Consider the following 16,437-nt stretch of genomic DNA (forward strand, 5'->3'; position numbering starts at 1 on the left):
TTGAAAAAAGACTACTTCTTACACATCATCAGGATAAACCTCAGTTAACTTTATATTTGACACTTTTAGAGGCCCCAGAATTACTGTGACCATAGTTTAATTAGTATTATTTTATGTACATAAAACTCATCAGTGTTTGCACACACATCTGTTCTTTGAAATTTGCAGATGGCAATACAGTACTTTGGCAGTGGAATTATGTATCTTGCTGCAACAAAAGATGTCTGTTTTTGTATTTGAACACTGAATAAAAACTCAAGGGAACGGGACAAAAACTCCTCCTGAAGATTTTCTCTAAATGGCTTTTATTTGGTCAATGCCATCTTAAAGAAGACTTAAAATACTTGGAAGAAATAGACCCATTTGAAATGTGTGACGAAAACATGTAGAAAAGACACATATCCTGTTGTAAACACAACTCCGAATAATATCACTGTTTTATATTTAGCGTCCAAAAGTTCACCTCTTACTGGCAACGAGACGTGATGAACTATTGACAGTTTTTGCATTAATAACTTTTTTGTTACCTAAAATGGCACTGCCATGGTAACATGGTTAATTTTGGTCACTACATTCTTGACAGTATAGAGATGAAGGACCTGTTCTCCCTGTGTGTGCCTGGGTTTTCTCCAGATACTCCAGTTTCCACCGCCCGGTCTGTAACATGCACATTATGGGGTTAGATTAATGACACACTGAATATGAATGTGAGTATGAGTGAGTATTTTTCTGTATATGTGTTCCTGTGATGGACTGACCAACTGTCCAGGGTGTATCCTGACTGCTGTGATTGGACACAGTCATTGGATGTGTGTATTCATTTGTATTTACAGGTACCGTGAGAAAGAGTGGAAACATGGCGTGCGAACATTTAAAAGCTCCTTTTTTATTCCTATCTGACCAATAACATTAATGTGTTGTCCAAATGCAGTAGATGTTTTTAAATTATGAAGAGAATATTTACTGAATTTAATCAAATGTCTTCAAGTCTGAAGTCCATAAATTCATACGAGTGGGGCAGGTGACGTTCCACTGACTAATATGGTGACCAAACAGAAGACTGATAATAAGAACTACTGCATGATACAAATTAGAAGATGCTCAAAACACTGAAAGTTTTTTAAGGACTTACTAAACAAAGCTAGTTTAGTAATTCATCAAAAACCAGACCTAACCTGAGAAGTCTAGATAGTTCCTTATTGGATATTGGAGTCTCCCTAAGCTAATTATGTTCAAGAGAGAGGCAGAGACAAGATCTACTCCTCATCTACATCAGCCACAGCCAAGGATACAAGGAAACCATTAACACACACACAAAAATAAATAAAGAGAAACTAATATCCTTTAGCAGGAAAGAGATGTCAACAATACCTATGAAAGATTTGTTGAAATATTTGAAACATTATATGTGGAAATTGTCAATACATATATAAAAAATCCTATTAAGGATATATGGGGGAATTCCTAACAGTGTTCCAAAGGAATAATGCATCCAAACTAAATTATTAAGAACAAATTCAGAATCTATAACCTGGAGCCCAACAGAATCTTTATAAAGTTGCAAACATTTCTTTGTAGAAGTTGGAGCTGATATATGAGAAAATATCCTGCCCAGATTTCAAAACACCAAGTTAACCATGGAATGAGTTGGAGAGAAATCAAATAAAAAACTAATAAATAAATAAATAAAATTATAAAAACATAAAGTCATTTCAGTGACACATTCAGAGACAATAGTACAAATACCACTGCTACACATCTGTAAATTGTCCAAAACCAGTTGAAAACCAGTTCATCCCCAAACCAAACCGAATAAAAATAGAAAAAGATATACCATTATGCAAAATCAGAAATAAGCATTGCTTTACAAACTACCGCTTGTCTCACCACTAACAATATTTTCCAATTTTTTGGCAACAGATTGGGCTTAGACACAAATTACTCAGTAACAGTGTTAGTGTCAGTGGTAATAATAGAATCAATGGAAAAAATCACAAGTGAAATAAATCATAAAAAACATGCAGTTGGAATATTCATTGACATTAGAGAAGCTTTTGATACCAACTGGGAATCTATGATGAACAGGGCTTTCGACTGAATTTCCTCCTTTAGGGATGTTGCCCGTGGTGTCCCCTAGGGGTCAGTGTCGGACACTAAACCTTTTATTCATATACAGCGCAAATGATATCTGTGAGAAATTTGCACTTAACTATTAGAGCACATATAGCAACTGAAATAAGTAAATCAAAATCATGATTTGACAGAATTAAACTGTCATTCTATTGAAACACAACAAAAATGGTAGCAAAAAAATAGATAGATACGTCATCATTTCTGAAAACCCTGTTTCTTTTTACCTTTTTACCTGTCACAAACGGAGAAAGTTTACTGTTCTAAGAAGTAGGTGTTGTGACATGACAAATTAAAACCCACAATATCGACAACCTACTGTATCAAAAAGACTGCGAAACCACTGTCAGTCTGTGAAATTGTGTCATAACAACGCTGGTTTACTGAACAAATGATTAACTTAAAGCCACACACAGAGAGGTTAAAGAACGATATTCTATCAATCAAACGTCTGTGTCTTGCGGACAGTGTCAGACAAACCACGCGACCAGCAGTAAGTCAAGTTCACATTTTATTTTACTTTATTTTGTCATTTAGATAAAACATGGACGAATTGTTGACGGTTTCCTGTTTAGAATTGTGAGAAAACAGTTTCATTATCTGAGTGTATATTTTGTATGGTTGAGTGTTGGACGTGTGCTGTCTTTGATTGTTATTAAGTATTTCATAACGATTTTATGTTTAAGCTAAAGTAGTAAAATGTATTTTAAAAAACGATACGGTTAACATCGACACATGATGTGTTTAAGACGGTTCGTTTTTAAATCAGTAGCAGAGAAAATGATGAAAACAAAACAAACAAACAAAAAAACTAGATGGATAACAACCGTTCCTCTCTGGCATCATTTCCAAACCTGTAGTTTAGTTTTAGTGTTGTTTTTTAGTAGAAGGCGGAACGGGTGCACTATTTAAGGCACATTACAGCTCACGTTACATTTCTTCTTTGCCGTTTTCCTTCTTGACAGCAATGGATCAGTCAATGGGCCGCAGCCTGAACGAAACTCTGGCGCATGTTTCAGCCCAGCTGGGCTGCAGTCCATACTCTTCAGAAGTGGCTTCATACCTTGATGACCATGATGAACTCAGGCACCTCCGACAACATTTCTTGGTGCCCAAAATCGGAGATTTACCTCAATGTAAGTATGTAGTATAAGTAAGTATAAGTAGATTATATATATATATATCTGTAATACACTGAGCTCATATGATCATTTTTCACAACATTGCAGCTGATCTTTCAGTGGTTGATGGCAACATGGAGTGCATATATCTAGTGGGAAACTCACTGGGGCTTCAGCCCAAAAGTGCCAGGGTCTATTTGGAAGAGGAGCTGGACAAGTGGGCTAAACTGTAAGTCAGCTTAGTCCCCATGTCAACCCAAGACAAAATTGTTTTTTTCTTCCTGAGTTGCCTGAGTTAATATAAAGTGTCATTAAAGTGGAGTTCATGGTCACATGGAAGGCTCTCGACCCTGGGTTCGCGCCGAGGAAAACCTTGAAGAACTCACGGCCAGGGTGGTTGGTGAGAGAGTTTTTCCACACACATTGCTGTGTTATACACACAAAGGGTCGAAACACTTGAATGAACAGTGGTTTGTGTTGTTTCTTACAGGAGCCAAATCTGAAGAGGTAGCCCTGATGAACGGCCTCACAGTTAATTTACATCTTTTGATGGTATACTATTTTATTATTAAATAAAACACCTGTATCAAATATTTTAATATTTCCCTGAAAAGTCTGACAGGTTTTTGCTGCTAAGCCTTAAGGTCTGTTTTATCATTATTTATTTTTCAGCTTTCCTTTTACCAACCCACTGCCGTACGCCACAAAATCCTGTTAGAGGATAAAGCCTTCCCCTCAGATCATGTGAGTTCATTTACATCTGTTATCATGCAACTCATTTTCACGTCCTCAAAGATATTTGAACTGCATAATCACTTTATTAAAATGTAGCCCTTTGTTGACAGTTTGGTTCAGATCACACATGTCAAACTTAAGGCCGGGGGGCCAAATGCGGCCCGCCAAGTTCTTCTTATGACACAGCAGTAAACAATGTTTGTAGCTTGAATAAATAATAACCAGTTGCAGAAACATGTATTAGTCTGTTATGGAGTAGTTACATCTATACCAGTGGTCCCTGTTCTTTTTGTTCCAAGGACTGGTCAGCCAGTACCACCTGTTACTACAGACCAGTACCAAGGTACTGAGCGTTGAAGGATCATTGCATTTTCAAAATAAAACATCTTTTAGACTCTATTCTGTTTCTATCAGAGTCTGAATGACCTATTATTTTAAAATTAGATGATCTTTTGACAGATTATCTTTAAATAAAGAAAGTAAATGGATATGACTTTCTTTGAATGAAGTCAATTAGTAGAAATTAAGTACAGTTTTTCATTGTGTCCCACTGCACCTATGGACTGGTACTGGTCCACGGACCAGGGGTTGGGAACCCCTGATCTATACAGTAACAGGCCCCTTTGAGGGGAACTGTGTTGCTGATGTGGCCCTTGAAAAAACAGAATAACTGCAGGCTTGTAATGGCAAATACACTTATAGTAGAATTGTACTATTACTGAGTCACTTTTACTGCCTCATTAGCCCAAAGAACAAAAGTAAAGTCAGTTCTCTCACCTGTATCCTGTCACATTATCTTTTTTTCCACAATCACATAAGAATGTTCTCTTCTCTTCCCAGTATGCTGTAGAATCCCAAATTAGGCTACGGGGATTTGACCCGGAGCAGAGCATGCTGCTGATCTCACCCAGGAAAGTACGCTAGGACCTCACTTCTAACGCCATGTCTCATTTAGTAGGCAGTGGTTTTCACAAGAAACACGTGTGATATTTATTAACTTGTTTTGTTGTTATGAGTAATAATCTAAAAGCATGGGTGAAATTATAATAAATGCTCTCAAAACAGTTACTCAACAAATTCTCAAAATTCATCACAACATTGGACAGAGGATGATTACAGTAGTATTTTTTATTTTTTATTCTTCTCTCTAAGTAGTTTTGATGGTGTTTAATGTCTCTTTCTGAACAGGGAGAAGAGAGTCTGCGGACAGAGGACATCCTGGAGGTCATTGAGAAGGAGGGCGATTCCATTGCTGTGGTGATGTTCAGTGGTGTTCAGTATTACACTGGTCAGCTTTTTGACATGGCAGCCATCACTCAGGCAGGCCATAGAAAGGTAAAATGGAACATTTCGTAAAATTCATTTATATTTTGCTCTAAATACATAGTCAGTGTCTAATGCTATTTTGAAGTAAGTGAAATTGTTGGTATTGACATTTAGATTTTTTCAAGCAGATATTTAATGTGTACCATAAACTGTTTACAGTCTGGTCTTAGAACTGTTCATCGGGGAATGTGTAACATTAAAACATTAACAAGTAATAGCTAACCTTTGTCCTTTGTTTTCAGGGTTGTTACGTCGGGTTCGACTGTGCTCACGCTGCAGGAAATGTTGACCTACAGCTGCATGACTGGGGAGTGGACTTTGCCTGTTGGTGTTCCTATAAGGTCAATTGATTTGTGGAGTACCTCAAAACATAATGATCGAAAACAGATAGTTTTAATTTGTTTAGGTCAAACAAATGATTGTGAATGGATTGTTGTAGTGTGTCTTGTGTTAAACCTGTGTCGATGAGATATGGCTTCAAGTGGCTGGCTCAAAATACCCTCTTTAAAAAAGATAATAATTGTTTTATTCCCAAAGACTCAATTGTTTTATATCACAGTATTTAAATTCAGGTTGTGGTGCAATAGCCGGGGCTTTTATCCACGAGAAACATAACGGCAGCATCAAACCAGCGTAAGTCATTCGAAGACATTCATATGATGTATTTCATAATAAAATAATATTAAGGTATATCAAATAATAAAGTATTTAAATAATTCATTTAATTGTATACTAAAACGGAATAGCAATCAAATAGCAAAATGAATGCATTTGTTGTTCCTCGAATTACACTATTATTACATCAATTTTTTTTTCATTTCTATCAGGCTTCTGGGATGGTGGGGTCATGACCTGAAAACTCGGTTTAATATGGATAATGGTAAGTGGCCGTGTTATGTATGGCTGGGAGCTGTATCTCTGTGAGCATCTGTGTCCTTCTTTATATGAGAGGAAAAAGTCTTAACGTTCCATGTGGCTTTTTGCCATTCAGTGCCTCCAGTGGACACGGTTATATGGTTGAAAACAAATTTTTTTTTTTTTTTTTTTGTTTTTTTTTGTGTAGTGATGGACCTGCAGCCTGGGGTGAAGGGCTTCAGACTCTCCAACCAGCCCATCATGCTGGTTTGTCTCCTGCAGGCCAGTTTGGAGGTAGTCCGATGAAATGCTCAATGAAAACTTGTTAAAGACTTAAGCTGTCTAGATCAGGGCTGGTGCGCTGCTTCAAGGCAACTTAGTAATACCAAGAGAAAACAGTAGACACTCTTCTCACCATCGTCATTAGACCTATTTGAATATCACTGCAAGTGGAACTGAACCAAGAAGAACAGCAACAGTACAATTTTTGACCCCCTTGTTGACTAGGTTTATTTTTAGAACATACCCCACAGGCACCTTAGGTAGTCCACAGGGGCTACCAGATTGAAGTTTTGAAGCAGGTTTCACTTGTGTCATGGTGTGAGACTGTGACACAGTGTACTTAATTCCACGGTGGCAACCTGACAGTTCAATGGATCCAGCTGCCCACCTCTGAACCTCCAGCTGTGGGCAGCTGGACTACAAAAGTAAAGTAGTATTTTCCTACTCACTCATTTTCTATGTCATCAGGTGTTCAATTTGACCAGTATGAAGGCATTACGCAGGAAGTCAGTCCTACTGACCGGTTACATGGAGTTTCTGATTCAACATTACTTCAGCAAAGACTCCAGTGAGCCTTTAAAAGCCAGCATCCACATCATCACCCCTTCTGACCCGGAGCAGAGAGGCTGCCAGCTCTCACTGTCTTTTTCCATTCCTGTCAAAGAGGTCCACAAGGAGCTGGAAAAAAGGGGCGTGGCTGTGAGTCTCATTGAACTGTTATTGAACTGATTTTATTTTAGATTGACTATATTTAAAACTCAGTGTCCAGTGGAGTTTTTTGTACCGTAATAGAAATCATTCAACCAGACCCAGGAGAGTGTCAGGCTGAGTTAGGAGTCAAAGGTATTCACTTCACCTGGTATTTTCTTTCTCCCAGTGTGACGTACGGGAGCCCAATGTGGTGAGAATCGCACCAGTGCCTCTCTACAACACCTTCAGTGACGTTCACCGCTTCATACAAACACTGAGAGCAGCTCTTATCAACCAGTGAAGGAAACATTCTTCTGACCTCTGTGTCGGTCTAGGTTTAGAACTGGGGAATATGAGCTAAAATAAATTTGTCATGGCATGAAGTCAATTTCTTCAAAAATAAAGAGCGATAATCTAAAGAAAATAATAATGTCTCCATTAAAAAAGTGAATATGCATGTCAACCAGTTCTCTTTCCTATTCCACCATATGTTTGCTACGGACTACAGACTTTAAGGATGACCAGATTTGAAATTTGGCGATTGAAAAATTAGATGATGTTTTAAGAACTATTGTTTTCAAATATATGAAGCTTTTCACAGGTGGAAAAACAATATTTAGAGATGTTGGTGTTTAAAAATATCACAGGTAATATAATATGCGTTATTCACAGTTAATCATAAGCCAACAGGATGTAGAACTGGAACAACAGGAATGCTCTGTTCATACTCACTGACTAAGATGTTTAAATGATCCTTGTTTATTAGACCTTATATATCTCTCATCTCATGTTGCTCTTCATCTTCCTAAACTCATCACGTCAGCAAAATAAACAGTGGAATTAGAGCTCAAGTCACGAAAGCTACCATGTCTACCTTAAACAGCATGAAGACATTGAAGACGGAGATTACACGATACAGGCAGGGGGCGTTGTATTTGGTAGAGAATGTTCAGAAGTACGTGACAGCAGCATACATGAGTCGAGAAATCGACGCACATTCAGAGAAAATATTTATTTGCATTATAAAATAATCAAATTGAATTGAAAGCCTTTACAACAATATTTGGAGACGCAGAAGTACTGTGTACTTTGTGTCAGGACACTTTGCAAAACATGCGTGTAGAAGTAATTTCATTCACTGCAAAACCAAACGACATCATCTGATGTGGTATTAGTACGCCTGACACGTTTCCCTCCTGACGTTCTCACCATCAGCCTTAGACAACAGTGCAGCAGAGTGACTTTATTCAACAATTCACATGAAACACAACAAACCAAATCATCAAGAAAATATGGAGAGACAATGCAATGTTCTTAAAAGTATATTCACAGATTGGTCTGAAATTCCTGGTTCAGTTTATATTCTATATGACCATGTAGAAATCAGCCGTATAAAGGAAATCATGTCTGACTGAAACCGTCTCAGCAGTATATGAACAACACCTGGTTTAAACCTTCTGCTAAGAGCAAACCTGAAAGACAGCTTAATTATAAACTGATGAGCACACAGCTGACAACTGGGAACTAACAACTCTGCTTAAGAAGCACTTCATGCTAAATTTTCAGACAGCATGTTATTCATTATATTTAAATAGACTCGATTATAACACATCACCTCTTGTAAACCTTTTTCGTATTCGCATACTGCTTGTACAAATGCTAGAGGGTGAAGAAAAGTTCTCCAGCACGTGAGCTTAGCATTAATTATGAAAACAGGACAGAAAAAGAGACAGCAACGGAATGAGCTACTGCCACAGATCAACCGCAGATGAGCCTGTGCGAGTGGCTAACTTATAACTGGATCCTATTCTTAGCAGAATAGAAATGTGTCATTGCACTAGAATGGCGATGAAAACGGTTTAAAATAAAAGAAAGAAAAAATCAAGTATGAGAGCCATGTCAGGATGAGTATTATAAGTCAGAATGTTTAAGGCTATTTCAGTGAGTATACGACTGTGCAGTGGTTAACTGTGGATAAGAAAATAAGAATGGTCACGATGTGATGTGTGAGATTTATCAGAGAAAATCATGCCGTCTCAATCCGTCCTTCCACATTTCATGTATCCATAGGTCAGTGCAGGTCATGCTGTTGTCACTTAACCGTCAATCACGCATCTGCACATCTGTAGTCACGCACACACACACTCCCAAAATTAAAATGTCAGCATCCCAGATATAGTTTAAAGACACTAGGATTTGACAGAAGAATTTTTCCAGATAGGTTTGTGATAAACCCAGCCTTCGCCCTGCAGGGGGAGACAAAAGCAAGGTTAATAAATTCATTTATCAGGGTAAGACAGTTGGAATTTACTCCAGTGTTTGTCACATTTTATTTAATCAATAATAATAATTTATCAATAATATTTGAACTTTTTATTAGTATTGTTACACTTTGGTCATATTAGTTTGACCCTATTTGTATGTCACGTTACACTTGTTCACCTCTCTGTTGAAATATCTGGTCCTCCAAGCAGTTTCTGTCTCAGCACGATGCCTCTCTTCTTTACGCTGCCTCTCCTCGAGAATTCTCTTGTGCTCTGTGGCTTTCTCAATGTCCCGCTGCCGCAGGGACTCTGTCACGTGCTGCCACAGGCGCCTAAATCACAAAAAAAAAAAAAAAATCAATAGCAATGAAAGAACAAGATGTGGAAAGTTATCTTTAATTCAAATCAAATAAAGTGACTTATGTAACTAAGACTTCACAGTTCAAGTCCCCTTCTCCTGACCTGGATTCAGTTGGTCCCTGCTTATCAATGGGTCGAACCAGCTTCCTTGTTACAGGCAGTTTGGTGACGTCCACAACCCTCGTGTCACCACTGGTATAGCTGAACTCTAAAATGCCATTCCACTCGCCCTGCACGCGACACACTACCATGTTGGTAGCATTGTGCTTCACCTCTGCTGTAACCCTTCGTTTGGAAAAAAAAAACAACTACAAATGAGTACAGCCACACATCTATGCTGTGCGTTGATCTGTTGAAGTGATTGGGGAGAATCACACAACAATACCAGAGAAGTGACTCACTTGTGGAGTTTACCGCCATAGAATGGTTTCGTCTGGAAGGTGATTACTGCAGAGTAACCTGACTTGGAACAGTTGATGTTAACTTTGCCACCCAGTTCCACCCAAGGAACAGTGAGGATGGAGCGGGCGTACGCACACGGCAGCGTAAAAGTGTACTCCTCATCATGCTCCAGCAAATACAGACAACCTGGGGAAACAGGAAAGTGGAAAAATATTTAGTATCAAAGCAAGTTTTGGAATGATAGGTACGTTACGAGAGCTTGATGGTGTTCTCTCACCTTCACCAATCATAGAAACGCCAATTGACATCCCCATGAACTTGCTTTTGGTCCACACATGTGTGTTAACACACATCCTTCTCTCCGGGCATTCAGCGTAAAACCCAGAAACAGGGGGATGATGGGATACCTGCTCTGCCACAAAACGCACCAAATGGGTGTCTTGGGAGGGACCTGCCTCTGGGGTTTCCTGTGCGGGGTTCGTGGTGGCATCTGGATTCTTGGGTACCTTCCAGGAGCAGTGGAATGTCTCACCAATGATGGGGTTGTAAGGCTTCTTGGCAATGGCACCCTTGCGGCCTTCATGGAAAGAGGTGAGGTAGTACTCTACAAACCGAACCATGCGCTCCTCCGGGCTGCTGCCGTCAGTGATGGTCACAAAGAGGTCGGGGTGTGACATAAAGTCAGCGTACATCTCAAGCAACGAGCGTTTCTCTAGGATGAAAGTGGGGAGGACCACCTGTGAGACAAGTCGCAATGAATAATTAACGCTACTCCTTCATATGCACAACTGGAAACATTAGCTACCACGTATACATCCAGGCTTTTATAGGATTGCAGACTACAACAATGACCTTGGTTTCCTTCTACACCATCTCCATCGAAGGTATGCCAATGACAACTAGATAACTCTGATAAATCAGGAACCCAAGAACAGGATATCAAAATACAAGAATAAACTGACACTAGAAGATAGAATGACTTTCCAGGAATCTACTTGAGGAGTTCAAGTTCAGTAATTAAGCAGAAAGCACTGGGTATTTAAGCCTTTAAGCAGCAAAAGCTGCATAATTACAAACCATCTAAAAGGACTTCTACAGATAATGTTACATTTAGTCAGGAAGATGCAACACCAAGTATTCAGACAATAAAGTGACATTCCAGGCAGCTGTAAAACTCAAACAGTTCCTTAAGTGTTGTTTTTTTTAGAGTCGAACAAATATTTCACTAAAAGGCAGTAAATATGCTTAATTTTAATATCCCACTAACTAACTAAAATTGGGAATTACGGAGAAATACATTCAAGGGCGCCACCATGTGGACTACCTTCACACAACATTACAGCTAGTATTTCACATTTGTTATGGTGTTAAGCTGTGGATATTTATTCCGTTCAATGAACATTTTTTTACTGCCTGATGCAATGTGGAATTCAACCTACCCGTGTGAGGTCCATGCCAAGCTTCAGCTGTGACAGCAGGTGTAGGATGACACTGCGCTCCTCCTCAACAGCTCCCAAGTCCTCCTCCTGGTCTGTGAAGGCATCTTCCATCTCATCGTCCACGTCTATGTCTTCCTGTTCCTTAAGAGATTACACAGCGTGTTGGGATTAAATCAACAAACTGCACCTTAACAATGTAACATTGAGAAGTAACATATAATTCCACACTGTCTTTAAAAAAATATGGCTAAATTAATAGAGGGATTTAAAAACCCTCACATCATGACAACCAAATGGCTGTTTTCTTGTTCTGGATTTAAGACCACTTCAGCTTTCTAGAAAATAGCGCCTGTGATTTCTTTGGTCTTACCCCAGAGAAACTGCAAGACTCGGGGCTGCTGACCTCCAGATGGCCCTCCTCCAGCTGTATGTCCCCTGTGGTTAGGCTGCCCAGGGAGCTGTTGCCATTCTTCAGGGTGTCGGGCAACTTGGGCTCAAGCCACTCGATGGTTGGCCCTGTTGTGGACAGGGAGTGCGCACTGGCAGGGTCAGTAGTACTCATGGTACTGCCCCTCCACCCCCAAAGCCCTCCAACACACACACCAAGTATTACACACAGCAGCACACCATTTACCACACTACACACCACCACTGCCAAACTGCTGACTGGACAGATGGTCGTTATCCAGGCAACAGCACTGAATCCAGAGAGTGTAACCTGAACCTGCTAACAAGACGAAGATTAGAAAACTTTGGCTCCGCTAACAGGAAGAATCCTTGTTCTCTTATTGGCTTGAGCAGTCCAGTATGACATGGGCATTTTTGTCTGCGTTAACAAGTGGGCAGATCAAATTTGAATTCACCTTGTGTGTGGTTGGACGGTTTCATCTGATTGGCTGCCTGTGAGAGTCTGGCCCTAATGAAATATACATCAAGTAATGAGATCTGCTGTGAAAATGTGGGACATTACGCAGACGCTTCTTTCCACATTGACCTGAATAGAGATGCTTAAAACAACGGAGCACGGCTGTTATTTAAACCTGGATGTGTCTTTTTATAGAGAAATGAGTTTGACCACAAACATTACTAGTGTAAATAATAACGGCAGTTTTTGAGAGTCTTAAAAAGGAGTGATTCTGATGTGGCTAGAGCCTGGTGGTTCTACAGTGAACCAGGTAAACGCCTGGTGCAAAAAGATATATTTGAGCTAAAACCTCAACTTAAGGTGTTACTGAACAATCTGAGATCTAAATACATTTGAGGCAGGTAGTGACAACAGGAACTCCCCTGATCAATAATGCAAGATAATTCCACCGTGCAGCCAACTCAGAACATTCATCCAGGTTGGATGTGTTTGTCGAAGGGAACGCAAGAAGTTAAAAAAAAAAACAACAAACACTAACTAATCTTTATCAGTTAACAGGAGTAAATATATATATATTTGCAACTACAAAATGTGAAAAGGTTATAGCAACATCCATTATGTCTATATTATAAGAGCTCAGTACTGACCTGCCAGGGTGCTCCTCTGTTTTGCCACCTGCTGAAGATGAAGGATGTGTAGGCACTCATTCAGGCAGTTAATGGTGGCCATCGACGTGGCTTTTAACATCAGCAGGTCCTGATCCAAAGGGGAGAGGCTGGGAGCTGCAGGCAGTCCCTCAATACTCTGGATTAGGTTCTTGTGTTGGCCCTGGGCCTGGCTCATCATCTAAATGAAGATGATAAGCAGGTGCTGCTTTAGAATTTGAACCATTTTTAATTATTTGTTTTTAAACATTTTTCTGCGGTTTTGTAGTTACAAAACTAAATAGGAAGACAACACTTTGCATCACTGATAATAAAAGACATTGTGTAAATAACAAAAACAAAATTTCCAGGGGGTCCTCGACCTACGGCATTTCGTGGTCATGTCGTCATCTCCCATGAATGAATTAAGAAAGTATTCTTTCTTCATTCTGCCGTATGGTGTGAAGATAGTTCCAGATAGGATGAATATGTCGTTTTTTCAGGACCTTTTTGCCTCTCATTATGGCTCCCAAGTGTGAATCAGACTCACACTCTGTGTGTCTCAGACTCTGTCCCCACTGAGTTAGTGCAGGTGAGTGACACAGGTTACTTATGTGCAGTATTTGAGTTAAGACGTGCGCCGTAAGTCGAGTTACGTCGCACCATAGGAACGGTGGAGGACCCCCTGTACTGCCAAAGGTCAGTATTGTGGAAACTTGTAATAACATAAAGAGTAAGTGTATTTGCAGTACTTCTCTGGCTTCGTTGAGGTGATCTGGAAGGAGCGACCTCTTGCTGGAATACATCGATGAGCTTTTCTGAATTTGTGACCAGCCAAATAAGGAAGTTGGGTTTTGGCTTGGACGGCGGACAGACATTGGTGAGCTGCCACTGCTCTGAGAAGCCATGGAGTAACTGCGGGACTTTGGCGGGGGATTACTCTGCATGATGGTAGACAGTCTTTCAACTCAACATTCTATGATGAGATATTTTAGGTCACAGTACAATTATATTCTATCTTACATCAACATTGAGCAGTTTAATGGCATAATAATAATAATATATATCTGACTAATAATAAATAACAAGTACATCTATGATATCACAGGCTCATAGTGGCTAAAAACATTAGGCTATTTCAAATGACACCTATTTGAAACATGGGTAATAAAGATGACTTTGTTGATTCATATTTGGGCATGTGACAAAGAGAAAAAGGAAACAGACAATTGCGAAGTTAGATCCAATTTTTGAAAGAATTTTGATTTTTTTTTTACGACTTAATCACATTTCAAATGTTTGTCAAAGTTTCTGTCAATACAGCTCTGCACGAGCAGAAAAACAGACGACGGTCTTACCTTCCCTAGAGCCTCTGTGTGATGCTGTGTACAGATCTGCAGTCTGCTCACCCAGTGCTGCCTCTCTTTGGCATCAGTGGCTAAGGGACAAAGAAAAACTAAAGTTAAAATAAGCATCACTTAGGATGATAGGAGGAGATAATGATAAAATCCCCGGGAGGAGACAACGAAAGCATTTGAGATCAATACAATGCGAGCCTGATGGAGCTGATGAGAAGTAATGAGAGCATAAACTAGGTGGTGGGTGTAGGACCGAGATAAGCACACAACTTCACAGCTCCAAAAGATATTCAGACATATGAAGACGTCAAGTACTCACCCCTGAGCTTGTACTGCTCCCCACTGATTGCACTAACAGTGAATGTATGAGAGTCTTCATCGCTGGGGGAGATCACAGCCCCTGCCAGGGGTAGCATGCCTCGGGGCTTCTGTGGCCTGGATTGCTCATTGACAAAGTACTCCAACAGGCCTGCCTCGTTGTTCAATACAAAAAACCTGAAACACCATTCCATTATGTGAATGTACATTCATCACTGTGGTATCAGACACTGACGGTGAAACTATTCTGACGTAACAGGTCGTAATACATTTTAGGTGGCTCACCTGTACTGCCACCCTGTCACCAGATTGGTGTATTTCATCAGGTAGCCATCAATATTCTCCATGTGATCACTGCGAAATGATAAAATGAAATAAGTGAAGCAATAATCACGCAAGGTTATCCAAACATATTAAGATTTAACGAACTGTTACACCTGATTACAGCTGTGACACGGTCTTACTTGTTGACAACCGAAAGATCTGTTACTAGATCCATAACTACCGATCACACGACTTTTAAAACAAATATTTAACAACAACAACATACATGTACACGGCACATCCATGCTCACATGTTGGGGCGTTAGCAGGATAAACAGCCACCCACCTGTACTGCCAGCTTTTGGTACTAGCTCTTCCCGAGCTTGGAGTTTTGTTTTGCTGAAACACATCCACTTTACCTTCATTACTGTCCGCAATTCTAATAGCAGTTTCCGCTTGCATTATGGTAAGTGACAGAACCCACCACAACGCGAAACGCTTTAGTGCGGCTTGCTAGCGCTAGGCTATGCTAGCCAAGACACTGATAAGATGCCAAAGTTCAGCAGCCTATATTATACATGTATAAACGAAGCAGTGGCCGTTTCATCGAGAGGCGTTGAATAAGCCAGGCTGTCCACCGGTTACGTTATCAACGTGTGACAGAACATAATTTACAAAGGTAAAGCAGTGACAGAGCAGTTGCTCGTGCTTGCTAACTCCACTGATATTTACAGCTATGGTTGGAGCACAGTCACGTGACTCCTTTAAAGGCGGATCCTTATGTTTTCAGAATTCTTGTAAATACGAGCGAAGGGCGCAGCGTTCACATATGGACTACGTTATTGCCCCTTTACCCCGTCGGAGTTTCACCAAAAAGGACTGGAACAATTATTAGGAGAGTTTACCGGCTACAATGTATAGTACACAGGGCTAAAATTGATGTGGATTTGAGCAGGAATACTATTAAATTATTATTTGTGGTTATTAAATGTGTACAATTATAATAAGTATAAAATAATTAGAAACAGACGTAATGTAAACGTAATGTTTATTAATGTAAATAAAAAACATATCAAGCAAAAGCCTAGAGATAATTCTCAAATTATTAGTATTACCTTTTAAAAATATTTTATTTTACATTCAATCATTCATCTTCTAATGCTGATTCACTTAGTCAATAAATCCTAAATTCCACATACTTACACTAATATTCTATACAGCAATATTAGTGATGACTAGATGACATGAACACTAAAAACTAAATTGCATGTGATCCCACAGAAAACCCAGCCTTGGTGTGATAATGTGTGTGAATGCGTAGGCACATGACTGTGTTCACATGTAGATGTAAGTTAGAAACTGAGGGCTTGCCACCTGGATGGTG

At 39.7% G+C, this 16,437-nt stretch overlaps 2 protein-coding genes across 2 annotated transcripts; one reads left to right on the plus strand and one right to left on the minus strand.

Annotated features, from left to right (window-relative positions):
- Positions 1-2,477: 2,477 nt before the first annotated feature.
- kynu (kynureninase) lies at positions 2,478-7,602 on the plus strand. Its single transcript, XM_008324769.3, has 14 exons — positions 2,478-2,623; positions 3,096-3,266; positions 3,360-3,480; positions 3,569-3,651; positions 3,742-3,803; positions 3,924-3,995; positions 4,827-4,901; positions 5,175-5,321; positions 5,555-5,653; positions 5,872-5,945; positions 6,140-6,192; positions 6,376-6,461; positions 6,918-7,148; positions 7,327-7,602. The coding sequence occupies exons 2-14, from the start codon at positions 3,098-3,100 to the stop codon at positions 7,438-7,440; spliced, it is 1,386 nt and encodes a 461-aa protein (XP_008322991.1). The 5' UTR covers positions 2,478-2,623; positions 3,096-3,097; the 3' UTR covers positions 7,441-7,602.
- A 534-nt stretch (positions 7,603-8,136) lies between these two features.
- Positions 8,137-15,809, minus strand: osbpl11 (oxysterol binding protein-like 11). Its single transcript, XM_008324770.3, has 13 exons — positions 15,400-15,809; positions 15,075-15,143; positions 14,791-14,966; positions 14,472-14,551; positions 13,866-14,054; positions 13,117-13,315; positions 11,975-12,120; positions 11,605-11,745; positions 10,443-10,902; positions 10,165-10,351; positions 9,866-10,048; positions 9,582-9,735; positions 8,137-9,385 (listed from the first exon to the last, which is right to left on the minus strand). Exons 1-13 carry the CDS (start codon positions 15,513-15,515, stop codon positions 9,329-9,331), a joined length of 2,157 nt encoding a protein of 718 aa, XP_008322992.1. The 5' UTR covers positions 15,516-15,809; the 3' UTR covers positions 8,137-9,328.
- Between the last annotated feature and the right edge of the window lie 628 nt (positions 15,810-16,437).

Source organism: Cynoglossus semilaevis, chromosome 14 (assembly GCF_000523025.1).
Source record: "Cynoglossus semilaevis isolate Cse_v1.0 chromosome 14, Cse_v1.0, whole genome shotgun sequence".
Classification (NCBI taxonomy): Eukaryota; Metazoa; Chordata; class Actinopteri; order Pleuronectiformes; family Cynoglossidae; genus Cynoglossus; species Cynoglossus semilaevis.

Coding starts and splice junctions, on each gene's coding strand:
- kynu (XM_008324769.3), top strand. CDS start 3,098: ATGGATCAGTCAATGGGCCGCAGCCTGAACGAAACTCTGGCGCATGTT. Junction 3,652..3,741: donor ACTCACGGCCAGGGTGGTTG/GTGAGAGAGTTT, acceptor TGTTTCTTACAG/GAGCCAAATCTGAAGAGGTA. Junction 3,804..3,923: donor TTAATTTACATCTTTTGATG/GTATACTATTTT, acceptor TTTATTTTTCAG/CTTTCCTTTTACCAACCCAC.
- osbpl11 (XM_008324770.3), bottom strand. CDS start 15,515: ATGCAAGCGGAAACTGCTATTAGAATTGCGGACAGTAATGAAGGTAAA. Junction 12,121..13,116: donor ACAGAGGAGCACCCTGGCAG/GTCAGTACTGAG, acceptor TGTCCACAACAG/GGCCAACCATCGAGTGGCTT. Junction 11,746..11,974: donor AGTCTTGCAGTTTCTCTGGG/GTAAGACCAAAG, acceptor TAATCTCTTAAG/GAACAGGAAGACATAGACGT.